Here is a 17,269-nt window from a genome sequence, read left to right on the forward strand (position 1 = left end):
TCTCCCGCCTCAGGCTCCTCAGTAGCTGGGATTACAGCCACGAGCCACCACAACCATCTAATTTTTATACTTTTAGTAAAGACGGGATTTCGCTATGTTGGCCAGGCTGGTCTTGAACTCCTGGCCTCAAGTGATCTGCCCACCTCAGCCTCCCCAAAGTGCTGGGATTACAGGCGTGAGCCACTATGCCGGGCTGTATTAAGACTTTCAAGTTTCATTTTGTTGACTCCTACTGAAAAACGGCAATCATCTCCTCTCAGACCAGTCACTGAAACACAGATCCCTCTCCAACCCTCGGCAAGACAGGTCTTTTGTGTTTAGATTCATCCTTCCCTTGAGGCTAAAGGAAGTCACTGAGTGTTCAGTTCACTTGCTTTCCCCTGGCGTGTCCTTCTCCTCTTAAAGAACAGTTTACACTTAAACAGCCAATGGAAGAAAATGTTGACACATAACCTACACCCAGGAGATGGCCTTGCCACCAAGAAGATCCAAGTAGAACCCATTAAAGTGGATAGTTTAAGAGTAATCAAGAGTTTAATGTATTTCACTTCCAAATGCTTTATATGTGATTCTTTTTCTTTTAGTCGATCTGCCTTCTTAATTTCACTTCTGATAGCATAAAAACTAGTTGGCATTTATTAAGCAGGCTTAACGATAGGGGAAATAGTCCAGAAATGTGGGTATTTGAAACAAATAAACATGAGACAAAAAATACACAAATTACTCTAGCATTTTGTGTGGGTATAATTTTTTTTTTTTTTTTTTTTTTTTTTTTTTTTAAGAGACGGAGGTCTCAGTATGTTGCCCAGGCTGGCCTCGAACTCCTAGGCTCAAGCGATCCTCAAGCCTCAATCTCCACACTATCATGCCTGGCAGAAAGGAATACATTTAATGTCTAAATCATTCCCCACTGCCTCTTTCGCAAAAGTTAATAACACAGATACCACTGTCTCAGTACAAACAGATACTAATGCAAGTCAAATTCTATTATAACTAACATCAAGAGATCTTTTAATGAAACTAGACTTTCACCCAGTTAAACGCTGCTTAAAATAAATGGGTCTACACTTAAAAAAAGTATGCCCACTAGGCCGGGCGCAGTGGCTCACGCCTGTAATCCCAGCACTTTGGAAGGCCGAGGCGGGCGGATCACAAGGTCAGGAGATCAAGACCATCCTGGCTAACTCGGTGAAATCTCGTCTCTACTAAAAATACAAAAAAAAAAAAATTAGCCGGGCGTGGTGGCGGGCGCCTGTAGTCCCAGCCACTCAGGAGGCTGAGACAGGAGAATGGCGTGAACCCAGGGGGCGGAGCTTGCAGTGAGCCGAGATAGTGCCACTGCATTCCAGCCTGGACGACAGAGCGAGACTCCATCTCAAAAAAAAAAAAAAAAAAAAAATTATGCCCACTAAAGGGAATTTGTGGTAGTGGATCTGACTTGTAACAAATTGAGTATATTTTAGCACTTTTATAAAGTAAATCCCTAAGTAGGAGAATAAAACAAAAAAAAGTTCAAACAATGCCATTCTCCCTAAGCCCTATATGATCCCAAGAGTTATTTAATGTGACTCTACTGCTCTACTATTTTACGAGAATCCTCAAACTGTCAGCAATTACATGCTGTTTATCGAAGGCTCAACAAACAGGCTGAAAAGAATTACGTATTTTTAAAGAAGCTACACATTTGCTCAGAAAATTAAAACATCTTCATAACTGACCTAACCAAAATAGGATTAAAAAAATAATCTGTTGGGGAGGGATTTACACTATGTCCATACAAAAATAATTACGTGGACTGTGTGTGGCAAGGCTTTCGTCTACTACCAGTCATTAAGAGGCTCTTCAGTGTTTGACAAAGCTACTTCAATTAGACTTTAACATAAACAGAGCATAACTATTTATCAAACTATATTTAAAGTCGTATGACTAAGTAGAATGTTTTAAAACATTTAAAATGAAGCTTTCCTTTCTTATTTTAAATAAAGACTGAGAAAACCTCCCTAGGATGGGAGGTTTTCCTTTGTGGAGCTATTTTAGAAACAAAACTATAATGTTCTCGGCTGGGTGCAGTGGCTCATGTCTGAAATCTCAGCACTTTGAGAGGTGGAGGCAGAAGGATCACTTGAGGTCGGGAGTTCGGGACCAGCCTGGCCAACATGGTGAAACCCTGTCTCTACTAAAAATACAAAAGTTAGCTGGGAGTGGTGGCAGGCGCCTAAAGTCCCAGCTACTCGGGAGGCTGAGACAGAAGAATTGCCTGAACCCAGGAGGAGAAGGTTGCAGTGAGTTGAGATTACGCCACTGCACTCCAGCCTGGGTGACAGAGTGAGACTCCCTCTCAAAAAAAAAAAAAAATTCTCATGACTTCGAACTTAGAATGCATTTTTAAGAGCACCCCACCATGCATTTCTCATTATAGGTTAAAAATAAAGTTTTAACTTAGTAATCTATACAAAAGGCTTACACAATCTATCTTACAATATCAGTCCTTGCAATAAATACATCCTGAACACTGTGTTAAAGAAATTACCTGGCCTGAGTGCAGTGGCTCACGCCTGGAATCCCAACACTTTGGGAGGCTGAGGCGAGTGGATCACTTGAGGTCAGGAGTTTGAGGCCAGCATGGTGAAACGCCGTTTCTACTAAAAATCCAAAAAAAAAAAAAAAAAAAAATAGCCGGACGTTGTGGCATGTGCCTGTAATCCCAGCTACTTGGGAGGCCGAAGCAGGAGAATCACTTGCACCCAGGAGGCGGGGTTGTAGTGAGCCAAGATCGAGCCTCTTGCACTACAGCCTAAGCAACAGAGTGAGGCCACATCTCAAAAAAAAAAAAAAAAAAATCACCTTGCTTTAAGAAATATATATGAAGCCCAAAATAACGATGTATGGCCTATTATTTCCTCATTTTAAGAGAACTTCAGAGCAACAAGAGTACCTGAGATAATGTATTTTGTATAAGGAATAAAATACTCTTTAAAAAATGTATACATTGCTTGCTATCATCCTACTGCCATCCAAAGAATGTGTTTTAGTTCTTACACAATTCTGACCCTCCACAGAAGGGTGTGCATTTGGCAGCTTGCTGCTACATCCTGGTAATGAAGGTTGTCAGGCCGGGCGCAGTGGCTCACGCCTGTAGTCCCAGCACTTTGGGAGGCCGAGACGGGCGGATCACGAGGTCAGGAGATCGAGACCATCCTGGCTAACACGGTGAAATCCCGTCTCTACTAAAAAAATACAAAAAACTAGCCGGGCGAGGTGGCGGACGCCTGCAGTCCCAGCTACTCGGGTAGCTGAGGCAGGAGAATGGCGTAAACCCGGGAGTGAGCTGAGATCCGGCCACTGCACTCCAGCCCGGGTGACAGAGCGAGACTCCGTCTCCAAAAAAAAAAAGAAGGTTGTCAAATGTTCCAAAAGGTCACATCAGAAAGTATTACAGAAAGCCTAAACGAAACAGCTTATTTTAACTTGGCTGCTAGGGTAAGAATCTGAAGATCCGGCTACCAAGCTTAGTAGAATCCAAACTGATGACACAGTTTCTGCTTCTTCAGCAGGTACAGCCATGGGCAGCGTAACAACGTTTCGGTCAACGATGGACCGCACAGATGATGGTCCCACAAGATTCTAATGGAGCTGAAAATGCCCTGCTGCCTAGTGACGCCTTGATGCTCCTGACCCTGTTCAGGACCAGGCTAATGTTTGTGTCTTAGTTTTTAAGTTTAAAAAGTTAAAAACTAATTTTAATAGAAAAAAGCTTATAGAATAAGAATAAAAAGAAAATATTTTTGTATAGCTGTACAGTGTGTGTTTCAAGCTAAGTGTTCTCATGAGTCAAAAAGTTTAGAATTTTTAATTTGAAAGTAAAATAAACAGTAAAAAGGTTACAGTAAGCTAAGGTTAATTTCTTATTGAGGAAAAATGTGTAAATCAACGTAGTACAGCCTAAGTGTACAGTGTTTATAAAGCTCGGCTTTGCTCAGTACTGTCCTAGGCCTTCACATTGACTTAGCACTCATCACTGACTCACTCACCCAGAGTCACTCCAGTCTTGCAAGCTCCATTCATGATGAGTGCTCTATACAGGGGAAGCATTTTTCATCTTTTATACCCTATCTACACTGTATCTTTTCTATGTCTAAATGTGTTCAGGCACACAAATACTTAGCACTGTGTTACAACTGCCTACAGTACTCAGTAGTAACATGCTGGACAGGGAGCAAGAGGCTGCACCACTAGCCGAAGGCTCTACCATCTGTATTTGTGTAGTACTCTCTGACGTTAACACGCACATCTCAGAGCACACATCCATCGTTACGCAACATGTGGCTGTGTGAGCACACATACCTCTTTCATACCGTGCTGTATTTCTGACTTCCTACTGTAACTTTTTAAAACAATCTGTGAATTATGCAGCTTTCTATTTTTATTGTAATTGTTTTTACCTTGGAGCCTCAGCACTTTAAAATAAAATATTAACTTTGGGCTGAACTCTTAACATTATTCTCTTCCTTTCAAGAGCTGACCTTGATTTATCAAAATTCTGAATAGAATCCATTTACTCAATGCAAAACAGGCATAAAAACAAAAACATGTTATTTCACAAAATGCTTTCTTGTATCTTAAGAAATATAAAAAGGAAGGAGCACACAGTGAGTACAAATCAGGATTATCATACCAAAGGTATATCACAGAAAAAGTCCATTATACATTCACACCGTGGAGCAGAATTACTTGAACAAAAGGCAAGAAATGGAAATGTAACTTGTCAACAGAAAAGAACTGCTAACAGACATGGATCTTTCATTTAACTTAAAGTTACGACAACCCTCTCCTCCCATTTGTTTCTATATTGTCTTACTTCTAGAGAACATTTAAGACATAGGCATTCTTCAGACATTGCTATTAACGCACAGGTAATCTACCATTGTTATGGGTAACACTCTAACACCACAGTCTATAAGACCAGTTGATGAGGTCTGTTCCCATCTTCACTCTAGATTTGTATCTTTTCAACTATACCTGCAATCTTTATGGCTACGGGATCCTCTGAAACTGGAACAAGCCCTTCTTTGACTTCAACCTGCTTTTCAGAAACCAGGGGAGATATGGCGGGAGGGGAATACTTAGTTTCCACATAGGCCATCGGCGAGGAGGAAGAGGGCTTAGAATCGTGAAAGAGACTGGCCCAGGACTTGGGCTGGCTGACAGGAAGGGTGCCTGATGCAGAGCCTGTGCCGTCAGCCGGAGGTGATGCACTCTCGGGTTTGGTTGGGTCCAAGTCTATGCTTTCCGTGGTGTGCAACTCCACCCCATTAGTAGCTGTGCCCTCACCCGAGGATTCAAGTATTTGTCCATTAGCAACTCCAAGGTTTTCAGTAGTATCGGTACCAATGCAGGGCTGAGCCCCAGCTGTCCTTGACAGGGTGTCTCTGCCAGCCTCTGCAGGGAAGCAGGACTGACCAAAATCAGCCCCGGGGCTCCCCTCCGGCTGCCCTGCAGTCCTGGTGTCACTGCCGAGTGCTCCGGGGAAAGGACTGTCGGGCACAGTGTCACTGACAGAGTCCGTGGAGTTCTGGGGGCTGTTACAAGTCCTGGGCGTAACTGACGGGGGCATGTCACCCATAAATTCTGCATCCTCTGCACTGACACTGTTCGGGACTGCTGAACTGGCATGGCCATTGACCAGGGCTTCTGTGGAAATACTATCATCACCGCCATCTTTCAAATAGCTGTAATATCCAGGTGGCCGCTTTTTCTTCTTTTTACGCTCCCTTTGTCCAAGACCACCTGAGACACCATCATTTTCCAAAACTTCCGCCTCCACATTAGAACTTCCATCCAAAGCGAGGGCAGAGCCTGGGTACTGGCAGTCGATGGAGCCATAGCTTGCTTCTTTAGTGATACCATCAGGGGTTGTTTTGGAAGTTGTACAACCGAGAATAAATTCAGGGGCCTGAGGGTTCAGTGTGCTTGAAATACTGTAGCTGGGGGTTCTCGGCAAAGTGTCACTGGGTTCGATGACTTCATTGACACCAAACTCAATTCTCTGATATTCTTGTCCTATTTAGAAAACAAACTATTAGTTAAGAACACAGTTCTACAAACTCTAAGTACCAGTAATTACTCACTTTCTCTTTGAAAATGAAAACCTTAAATTCTCTTCCTAATCAACAAATCTATTACGTCCTTTACTTATGTGGAACAATTTGCTGAAAATGAAACTATAAAACTATTTAATTTGGGGATATGAAAAGCAGAAGCCTGTACTTACCTTCCTAGCTAAGGAAGGCTTTCAGAAGGTAGAAATTAAAATAAATTTGTAATAAAAAGCAAGTAATATTTTGCCAGTTTAAAAATATCCCTCAATGGAATCTGACTTTCTTATAGCTCCCTTATGCCTGAGGTAAAGGAATACGTGTTTTGGACAATTTAAATTGTGAAAGATCATGACAACTAACTTAGGGACTTAAAACACGGTTAAATCAGCTTCTCTAGGTAACGTGATTTGATTAATTCCAAAAACATGAACTACGCAAAGAATCCTATATATACTGGATAGGAGAAATTAGAAAGTATAAATTTAAAAACAAAAAAAGGCCGGGCGCGGTGGCTCAAGCCTGTAATCCCAGCACTTTGGGAGGCCGAGACGGGCGGATCATGAGGTCAGGAGATCGAGACCATCCTGGCTAACACGGTGAAACCCCGTCTCTACTAAAAAATACAAAAAACTGGCCGCGCGAGGTGGCGGGCGCCTGTAGTCCCAGCTACTCGGGAGGCAGAGGCAGGAGAATGGCGTAAACCCGGGAGGCGGAGCTTGCAGTGAGCTGAGATCCGGCCACTGCACTCCAGCCCGGGCCACAGAGCGAGACTCCGTCTCAAAAAAAAAAAAAAAAAATAAAAACAAAAAAAGATGCCAAAAAAAGATTCAACAACAACAACAGAGGATCCTATATATAAAGGCGCACTTCAGAGCACTCTTTTGAATCCTCCATCTCTTGGTCTCCTCCACTGGTAACCTTCCATTAAGTCTGAAAAGTGGCCCTGACATGAACACACACGAATGTCCCCTCAATAAAGCCACACTGGATTAACTCCATGGGTGGTAAAGCCTTCCGAAAATACCAAAAGAAAAAGTTAGAATTGTGAACTTTTCCGTATCTCTTGGGAAGCCTTCAATACTTCCTTCCCAGGTAACCACAGTCCACGTATCTCATTCATGCTGAGACAGACGTAATTTTATAGTTTACATCTCTGAAATTAGGTTAAGTTTTAGAATCCGTTTTGTCTTTCAACAGACATCAAGCATCAATGTCACCTTATATTTGATAAAAAGTTACGCATTTTGAAGTTAAGGGAAGGACACATGCTTTCTATTTCATCTTTAATGCATAGCTAAAGATTTCTTCCAGGCTAGCATTAAGGGGCCAATTTTTTTTCGAGGCATGTATCTCAAGAAAAGAAACTAATACCCAAAGAACGGTGTTCTACTGCAGAGAACTGAATATATTTTACCTTGGAAGGACCCCTAGAAGTCTTTTTGTAGAAGAAAAAATACAGACCCTGAGAAGGGCCAGTTATGTGCAAGTGAGTGGGCAGGAGCCTGGAGCTAAACAGCCTCCTGAGGCCTCCTGAATCTTTGTATACTTTGGAATCACCGCCCCTCACTGTGGGGGGTGGGGGTGGTGGCAGCACAATCCTGCCCCAACAACAGCAAGTTCCCGGAAAAGAACACTGATGACGATTGCACCTAACAGCAAGTTCACGTATAAAGTCATGACCATCTAATTCCTTTGGCTACTATTTAAATTTTGTTTCCTTACTTTGAAAAGAATTATCCAGGGGAACTGAATTTATTATCATACCTAGGGGCTGACGGTCCATTTTGGTTCCAGGCATCCCCTACTCCCTGGTGTTCTGGGGCTCTCAAGACTCCCTGGATTGAAACGAGTGTGCCTGGGGCAGAACACTCACGTGGAGCCTGCCCTTTGAAGGCTGTGAAATCACATTCGAAACTAGAATGTGTTGTGTCATTCTGCTTATGCAAGACTGATTATTTCTAAGACACAGATGTGCTGTCCACATCTCAATTCTCAATCTTATCAGAACATAAAACATTCTAGAACGTGATGTAATGTGAACAGAACTATTTCAGTATGTTACAGTTAGTATCAAACATTTACTCAATACCATGTTTGATCATCTCACTAGAAGGCGGATTCCTAGCCAGCACAGTTCCTCTTATCGAGGAACACTCACAATGGAAGCACGTGCCCTGCACCGTATGGCGGAGAGCTCGGAGCCCAATCTGCCAGGCAGATGAAGCGCAGGAAGGCCTGCATGCTTGGCTTCAACAACCCAATCAACACATTAGGAAGATGGAAACTCAACACTCAGGTAATGCAGGCAGAGGGTCATAAAACCATGAATCCTAACACAGCATTTCTCCAAGGCTGCTCACTGCAGTACATGCAGTAGAGTGGTCTGGACTATAAGGCAGGGGGTGAAGGAGGGAAATATACAGAGATTAGTAACACAAGGGCCCTGCTCAGAGAATTCACATTTATTAGGGAGACAAATACAAACAACTGAGAATGAAAACATGGAGGGAGGGGAGAGAAGGCTGTGAATAGCTCTAGGAAAAGGATTCTTCTGGATGCAGGAAACAGTGAACAACTTCCATCAGAAACTAGAGAGGTCAGTGGAACTTGATGGATCACTGAATTGGTGAGGGCAGGGTGAAGGAGTGGTATCTCAAGCTTTAGGAACATCTAAAACAGCCAGTGCTTAAGGTGAAGGACACCCATTCACCTTGATGTGATTAATACTTGTTGTATGCCTGTACGAAAATATCTCATGTATCCCATACATATATATACCTACTACGTACCTACGAAAATTAAAACATAAAAAAATTTAAAAACACAAAAATAGAAAAGGCCGAGGTGTAAAAGGAAGCCACGATGAGGTGCCTCTGCAAAGGGCTTGCTGCAGCTGGAGATGGTAGGAGGGAGCAGAATCAAGTATCCTAAACCATTCATCCAACAAATGTACTGAGGGCTTACGACATTCCAGATGCTACAGGCACAGTGACAGACATAGAGAAATGGACCCTGCCATCAGCAGCTGAGCAGTCTGGAAAGGGAGGCAGGTCCATGACCGTACCCACAGGCTCTGTACAGTCGAACAGGCACTGGAAGAGAAACGAATGTCATGGAAACACGAGAGACCCAGAAAAGGCTGCAGAGAAAAGCGGGCCTGTCACTAACTGTGCAAGCTGGTGGCAAGATTCCAGTCGTGTTTTTGGCAGAAAAAAAGCAGGACTTAGAGGGAAGAGAGCAAAAAATGGAGAAAAAGGGCCAAGAAGCGGTCACCGAAAAGGGCAGGCAGGCTGGAAGGAGGGAGTGGGAAGCAGAACTCCAGAGGCTGGGGGAGCTGGTGGTGCCTACAGCACAGGGAGGAGGATGAACTTAAAGAAGTGATGTGCATGTTAAAATCATGGCGCATTTGTAAGCACTGGATCCACACAAGCAGCGTGCTCACTACGTTCAAAGCACACAGTGACAGAGGAAGTCCCACTGACTCAGATGCCTGAGAGGCTGACATCAGCCGATTAAAAGGTGGCTCAGGTGGCTGAGCAGCCTGGCTTTCGGGTCCCTTGAGCTTCATTTATTTTATTACTTGTCCTAAGTTATTGTTAGATCTGCTCTTTCCCTTACAGTCTCCCACATTTCTTATACATCTAAAATTTTAGACATAATCACTCCTGATGTTACCAGAGATAAAACGTTTGGTTAGTCTTTTCAAGGTTTATACTGAGGCCTAAACTCTAACTAAAACCCCTTTCATAAGTCTGACCATGCTAACTAAACAGGGAATCCAAACCCCTAACTCTCAAAGAAAAAGTTTGGCATCAGTTTCCTGGAGGCCAGCAAGGGCCTTTAAGGTGATTCAGATTGAAAAATGATCCAGAGAGGTTTGAACTGTGCAAGGGCAGCCTGCAATAATTAAACGACCTTGTTGGTATTCCAACACTGGGTACTTAAGCAATGCAAAATCACTGCATCTCCATAAGCACCATCTCTGATAATCAGCTCAGTGTCTATGATGGAGACCCAAAAACATAACAGACCAGGAGATGAAGAGGTGACCTGAGCTCCCAAGAGTCAGCGACAGACCACGACATGAATGTAAACTGCAAGAACAATAGATGCAGGCTGCCCCTAGTTTACAAAGAACACAGACTCAGAAGCTAGCGGGCGCTGGAGCCAGCAGGCTGCTTAGCAACAAGACCCAAAGCTCCTTCAACTCCGGCATGTGCTGATGAAGAATAACGCACCCGCTGCACTCAGAACTGTTAGGAAAAAAATTACTCAACAACCATTTCCTAGACTAAATGGCTGGCACTCCGAAGCACAGGACATGCTTTAAAATAATTTACCAGTCAAAGTGATTCAGCGATTAAATACATTAGAGTTTACAGCAAAAAGTTCAAGCTGCAAAGAAATGTTTATTCAAATGGGAAAACAATGTTTACAGGTAGCCTGCCCACCCAGCATGTATGGCCAAAATTCCCTTCAGGGAAATAAGGAGAGAACTAGCTTACCATCAGGTAGTTTATCCACAGCCTGTGTGCCACACAGAACTGTTCCACTGTACGGAGGAAGCTGCACAAGGAATCAGAAAACAAATTTTAATTCAACAAAATGTTAAAACCAACGCATACCATTTAATTAAGGCAGCAATTCATTAAAACTCTTTATCCATACAACTTTGCATGTCATTACTTTTAGCAGAATAACATACATGAAGAGTCAGTGCAATCTAAATCATTTTCATTTAAGGAAAAAAACACAACAGAAATGCTTTCAAATATTTATCACCATTAAACAGATCCAAAAATGAAGCCAAAAGAAATACAAATGAACTCCAATGGACATGTAAATCAGCTACAATAAAATGCTTATGATATATCCTTCTTTCCACAGGACGTTAATGACTGACCATCCAGACCACAGACGCTTTTGTTCACGCACTAGCGAAGATGGCTCTTCCTGACTGCACCTCTTATTCACCATCACTACATTGCAACACAGCCAGCAGAGGCTGGGACCAGGTCCACGGTCGGAGAGCAGAGGAAAGCCCACTAGAAACAAAAAGCCTGGTGACTGCGGCTCCCTTTTTAACACAGTGCCTTAATTAAAGAAATTAACAGCTAGAAGTCACATTCCTTGTTTGGAAGACAGAAAGCAGAATGGGAACTATCTGATCTCTTTGTAAAAAGCTGAAAAGGTATCTCAAAAACAACTTAAATTTTTCTTCTTCCTAGCTATTCCATAACATTTATTGAAGAGTTGGAAATGCTTCCAATGGACACACTGGGTGTAATAAAGTTTAGGAAGGGGCTGGGCATGGTGGCTCATGCCTGTAATCCCAGCACTCAGGGAGGCTGAGGTGGGTGAATCACTTGAGGTCAAGAGTTCAAGACCAGTCTAGCCAACATGGTGAAACCCCATCTCTACTAAAAATACAAAAAATCAGTTGGGCGTGGTGGCGGGCGCCTGTAATCCCAGCTACTTGGGAGGTTAAGGCAGGAGAATCATCTGAACCTGGGGGATGGAGGCTGCAGTGAGCCGAGATCGTGCCACTGCACTCCAGCCTGGGCAATAGAGCAAGATTCTGTCTCAAAAAAAAAAAAAAAGAGTTTAGGAAGAAAAGGGCTAAGGTAAGCAGAGACAAACTGCTACCTGAGGGAAGAACAAAAGAACAAAGACATTCTGGTGCAGCACTTCCCAAAGTCTGTTCACTGCAGTACAATGGCCAGTGCAGGAATGGCCGTAGGGTCACAAAGTTCAGAGGCGCCTGGGTAAGTCTCATGCCCAGTACTGTATGAGAGTTGCTGCTTGATTGGCTTCCTCAGCCGACTTCTCTCATGAAATCTCAGCACACCAATTCAATAATCACAGCAATAAAAGCTTCTCTCTGCAAGTAAACCAGTAAGTTCTCTTCCCAGAGAACTATGACAAACAGGAAAACACAGGGCAATTCAAAAGAAGCCTTCAGGAGTTGGCAGCTGCACTTATCTCCACCACCAGGGGGCAACCTAGTACTCATCATATTGACACGGAGGAGAAAGCATTCTGTGTGCTGAGGGCTACACTAGCCTTGGCACCCGCAATGCAAAGATCATTCCACACACCAGCATTGACGCCGGCAGGCACCTGGAGGAGAGAGGTGGGTCTATACAGGCAGTGGACACAGCGGCCATGTGTGTCTCAGGAAGCCTCCGATCTCGTTCAAAACGCTCTGTGGTCACAAAAGACAGTTTGGAAATGATACACAGAATGCCCTCTCTTTTTCTGTTAATGACATTAGGATGCCCTCTGGTGACAGAAAGCTGTATTATTTTGAGGCATGAAAAGTGTTCTGAATCACTCTCTTTACACAAAATCATTGTAACATCAAGAAACCATCTTTTTCTGAGTCAAAACAGTTCTATCACTATTGTGTCAATGTTCTCTTCACACTTACGGTATTCTGTTCTGCTCAGGGAAGACAGAATGCTGAAGAAAACCTCCAGACCCGAAAGTGCAGCAGGCCAGGAAGACGCACAATTTGGAGAAGGGACCTCTTCACCCATCCACTTCAAACGCCAATGCAAGGCAGAGACCTGCGGGAACCCTGCTTACCATCTTCCGGCTGCCCCTTCCTCAACATTCAACCACGGAGTGTGAACACTCACTCAACTCCCAGCCACTCCCACAACACACAGAAGAAAACCCCAGCAATCGGGAAAAATACACAGATGACGCTGAGGACAAGCAAGTGGAGAGGTGGGGCCAGTGATGCCAGGTGGCGCTGACTGAGGGCAGAGAGGCTGGAGAGGCTGTACCAGTGACACCAGGTGGCACACATCCTGCTCCTCTTCAACAACTCTGGGGAGGAGGTCCTGTTATTGTGGCCCTCTGACAGATGAGGAAGTCAGGCGACACTGCTAGTAAGAGGCACTGCAGGGATCTGGTGAGACAACCACCATCAAACTCCCGGATGACAGGGATCCGGTGAGACAACCACCATCAAACTCCAGATGACACTGCCACCTTCCGTAAGCGTGCTCAACACACTTACTTTGATTTGCTAAGCTGATAAACAAGTGCACCTGCAGGAATGCCGGGTGGGTTGTGGTACTGCAGAAATGCATGTGTTTTACTCTACAGGCACACAGCACCTCTCTTTCAACAAACCTCCCTCACACATCAGATGCCCTTAGTCTGTGGTAACTGGATATCTAAATACACAACAGAAGAAAAGTGCAAGGATGGTTCGAAGTTCACTCATTAACTATGTAACTATTTGTAAGAATACAAAGTTCAAAAATCAAAGCAAAGACATAAAATTCCCTACACAAATGCAAAATGAGCAAGGAAAAACTGTCATCTCTGAATAGTTATGTTAACACGCAGTCTGAAAACACGCTGCAGCCTTGTGAAAAGGATACTTGGGCCTGTGGCTAAAGTCTCCCTCTGGGGCTACCTGTGTGTTCTGCTTTCCGTCTCAAAGACTCTCCTGAACCACAAAGCCCTCCTTTAAAATCCCATTAACACACCAAATTAAGAACTGTCTCTACTCTCTACACACGCCCACACCACACACACTGCCCACTGCCAGCACTACGTCATCGGGAGCTTATTGACTCAGTCATGGTTGGGGTGTGTGCTACTTCCAAAACTGAGATTCTGGAAACTGTAAAGAACGGTGAGCATTTCCTCTTTCTGAACATAAATAACAGGATTATGACTGAGGTTTAAACATGCTTATTAAATAAGTTCACTGCATTTTTTCCACTGGAGAAAACCATTTTTAAATCACTGGAGCCCAGCTCTAGAAAAGATACCAGCTACCTTTCACCTGAATTTGCTTTTCCTGATTCCACTGAATTACTAGCCACCTTATCTTGCCGGTGGCAAGCTGCCAAGCAAGCAAACTAAAAGACAAAGCAGTCCTCCGTGGGCAGGAGTGGCGCTTCTGCAGGAAGGTAGAACGCTCTTCCATTTTAACACCCCACATTTCTTAATTTGGTTTTTCAATTCATGGCCCCATGTAGAGAAAACAATGTTTGATCAAGCTCCTAATAGCCGAGAAAAAGCATATGAAGAATTTGGCTAGATTGTAACTTATGCCACGGCCATATGGTAGTAACACTGCATGTTTGAGCAGCAATTATGTTACCTGAGAGATAAAAGGTCAAACTGTGCTGTGCAAGTGACATGCCCTGGCCACTCACAGGGAGGGACCCACAGGTCCAAGTGACATGCCCTCGCCACACACACCCACAGGCCCAAGTGACACGTGCTCGCCACTCACACACCCACAGGCCCAACCACATGCCGCCCCAGGAAAGTGAGTTCCTGTGTAATTATGTGCTATTATAATTCAGACTCCTGAAGACTGGGAAAAGTAACTCAATCCAATTATGTTAATTAGTCTGCATTTCCCTTTCTCAGGTTACTGTGATTTTGATAAACTCTTTTCATACCCCTCCAGACTTCACTGTATGCTCAAAAATAAGAAAAACAGAAAAGTCCAAATAAGGCCAAACACACTACGAGTTCTGAAGCTCGAACTCATTTTCATGAGACACAGTCATGTCTACTGCGAAGAAAAGGTTTGGCATAACTTACCATCTGTACCCTTTTCATCCATTTCTACTAACATCTGTTACTCACTAGCTATCGGACCATACATTAGCTGATCTCCCAACATTTCTGTGACGTGAATAAGCATTCTGCATCTTTTTCAATTTAAAAAACAAAAGAGAGAGAAAAAAAATGGGAGGCCTGAAAGGAAAGAACGTGCCCAAGCCCTCTGAGCCTGTGGAAGTGGCAGAGCTGAAGCGACCCCAGGCCTTCAGACCTGAAATACGGTGCACTTTTCACTCTCCTATCCCATGAAAACTCAAGTTTTTGTCTACTCACTTGCAAACAGACACACACCCATCCACATGTGCACACACTTGAGAAAACCAGTAGCAACTAAAATGTATGGTTACATCAGTGTGATGTGGGAAAAAATGCGAAATCCCCTTACTAAAAAAAAAAAAAACAAAAAAAAACCACACACACACACACACACACACAAAAATGACCCGGGCCTGGTGGCACACACCTGTAGTCCCAGCTACTCAGGGGCCGGAGCGTGAGGACCCCCCCTGAGGCAGGGCGGGGGGGTCAAGGCTGCAGTGAATTATGACTGCACTCCAGCCTGGACGGAGTGAGACCCTGTCTCGAAAGAAAGAAAAAAAATAGAAATAAAAAAATAAAATAAAATGTGTGGTGTTTATATAGAGATAAGCAACAGGCCCACAGAATAGCACACTCGGAACCAGGGGAGATGCGCTGCCCAACAGGGCTGATGGGACAGCTAAGGGCTGAGTTCCCAATGAATGGTGTGGAGGCACCTGCCAGGGCCACAGGGACAGGGAGTTGGATGCCACCTCACATGTATGCAGAAGTCAGTGCTCGATACTCACTGAAGCGTGAAAACAAAATCTGAAAACTTTTAGAAGAAAACAGACAAATGTCTTCATTATCTCAAGGATGGGAAGAATTTCCTAAAGATATTTTTAAAACTAAAAATCCACAAACTATAAGGGAAAAAAATCAATTCAGTTGACATTAAAGTTAAAAGTGTACTCCTCTTATCCAGCAAAAAACAAAACAAAACAAAACCAAAAAACCCAACCCCAAAAAGGTGCCTAACATGTGAAGCTTAAAACCCTCATGCTAGGAACAGATGCTTGTAAAACCAAAGATTAATCCTAAAATCAGCAAGAAAAAGACAAGCTACTTGATTTAAAAATATGGACAAGGAATATAAATCAAGTAATTCACAGAAGAGGACATCCGTATTGCCAGTAGACATGTGAAGATAATGAGATAGTGCCCAGGTGTTTGTAATCTGGGAGATGTAGATTAAAACAATGAGAATCCATTTACTACACATCAGATTCACAAAAATTTTATATATGCCAACACCAAGAGTTAGCAAGATTTTTTTTTTTTTTAAATACGAACAAGAAAACTCCCATGCACTGATGATAGGAATGCAGACTGTTAAAATCCTAGATAGCAAACTAGCAGTCTCTAGTAAAACTAAAGAGGCTCAGTCCACAAACCCAGTAATTCCATTCCCAGGTCTATGTCCCGGAGGAGCCCACAGAGGGGCACAAGGAGACATGATAAAATACTTTGACTGCAATATCTTTAACGGCTGAACTAGAGACCTAAATGGCCCTCGACAGGAAAATACGTAAGCAAATTGCGGTGTGCTCAATCAGTAGTACTGAGCAACGGAAATCAAAGAACAAGAACACATTTCTCAGCATAAAGAATACAACGTTAGCTTAAAATAAATGACAAAATGATGAACGCAGTATACCATTTATGTGACATTTTAAAGCACATAAAACAGTACAATTGATTATGGTGATATCCACGTATATGATAAAAGGTGAAAACCAGTCAGGACCAATATTTCTCAACTTCAGCAGAGTAGTTACTTCTGGGGAGCGATGGGAGAGAGGTCCAAAGGAGGCTTCGATTGCATCTGTCATGCTTTATTTGCTTTTCGAAGTCTAATAAAGTAAATACAGCAAAATGCCAAATCAAATGTCAGCCAAATCTAGCTGGTGGGTTGAGGCATTTCTCATATTAGTCTCCATATTTTTCTCTACATTGGAATTCTTTATTTAAAAAATTAAAATAAAAACATAACTATTAATTGTATCTACCCATGTACTCACTGAAACACAGTTTTGTCTTACCTCAACTGAAGATCGAGGAGTCACAAAGAACTGATTGAATTCATCAGGGCTAAAATCTCCAAAAATATACTGAAAAAAACAAGAGAGTCACTGATCACATAAAATATACAAATTATATACTTTCAGAAAAAATGCTACATATTTTAACAATCCTATGCAACATTTGGGCCATAACCCCCAAGATCCTTTCTCAATTAAACAGAGGATCTGCAACTCAAGAGTTCTAGGTTGTTTATATGAAAGAAATACTTCTGAACCTTTCCTACAAATTGTCCAAGAACACTATGAAACTGATAAAGCTTATTTTGAAACAAGTCAATTTTGTATGCCAAACTTGTCCAGTCCTGCTTGCAGGAGAGTTTTATTGGTTCACAAATACTGCCAGTTGTTCCATTTACCTTTCTGCTGACTCATGCCACTACCTCCATTTCCGTTTTCTCTGCCAAACAT

The 17,269-nt window shown here is 43.0% G+C and overlaps 1 protein-coding gene across 2 annotated transcripts in view; it reads right to left on the reverse strand.

Moving 5' to 3' along the window:
• USP10 (ubiquitin specific peptidase 10) overlaps positions 1-17,269 on the reverse strand; it is an 83,060-nt gene that overhangs the window by 31,825 nt on the left and 33,966 nt on the right. For both annotated transcript variants that reach the window (XM_030924724.1, XM_010355625.2), the window contains exons 2-4: positions 16,820-16,888; positions 10,604-10,664; positions 5,020-6,060 (exon numbers count right to left, since the gene is read on the reverse strand). In XM_030924724.1, coding sequence (XP_030780584.1) covers positions 5,020-6,060; positions 10,604-10,664; positions 16,820-16,888 — 1,171 coding nt within the window. The remainder of the gene's footprint in view (positions 1-5,019; positions 6,061-10,603; positions 10,665-16,819; positions 16,889-17,269) is intronic.

The sequence above is a fragment of the Rhinopithecus roxellana genome, chromosome 20 (genome assembly GCF_007565055.1).
Source record: "Rhinopithecus roxellana isolate Shanxi Qingling chromosome 20, ASM756505v1, whole genome shotgun sequence".
Classification (NCBI taxonomy): domain Eukaryota; kingdom Metazoa; phylum Chordata; class Mammalia; order Primates; family Cercopithecidae; genus Rhinopithecus; species Rhinopithecus roxellana.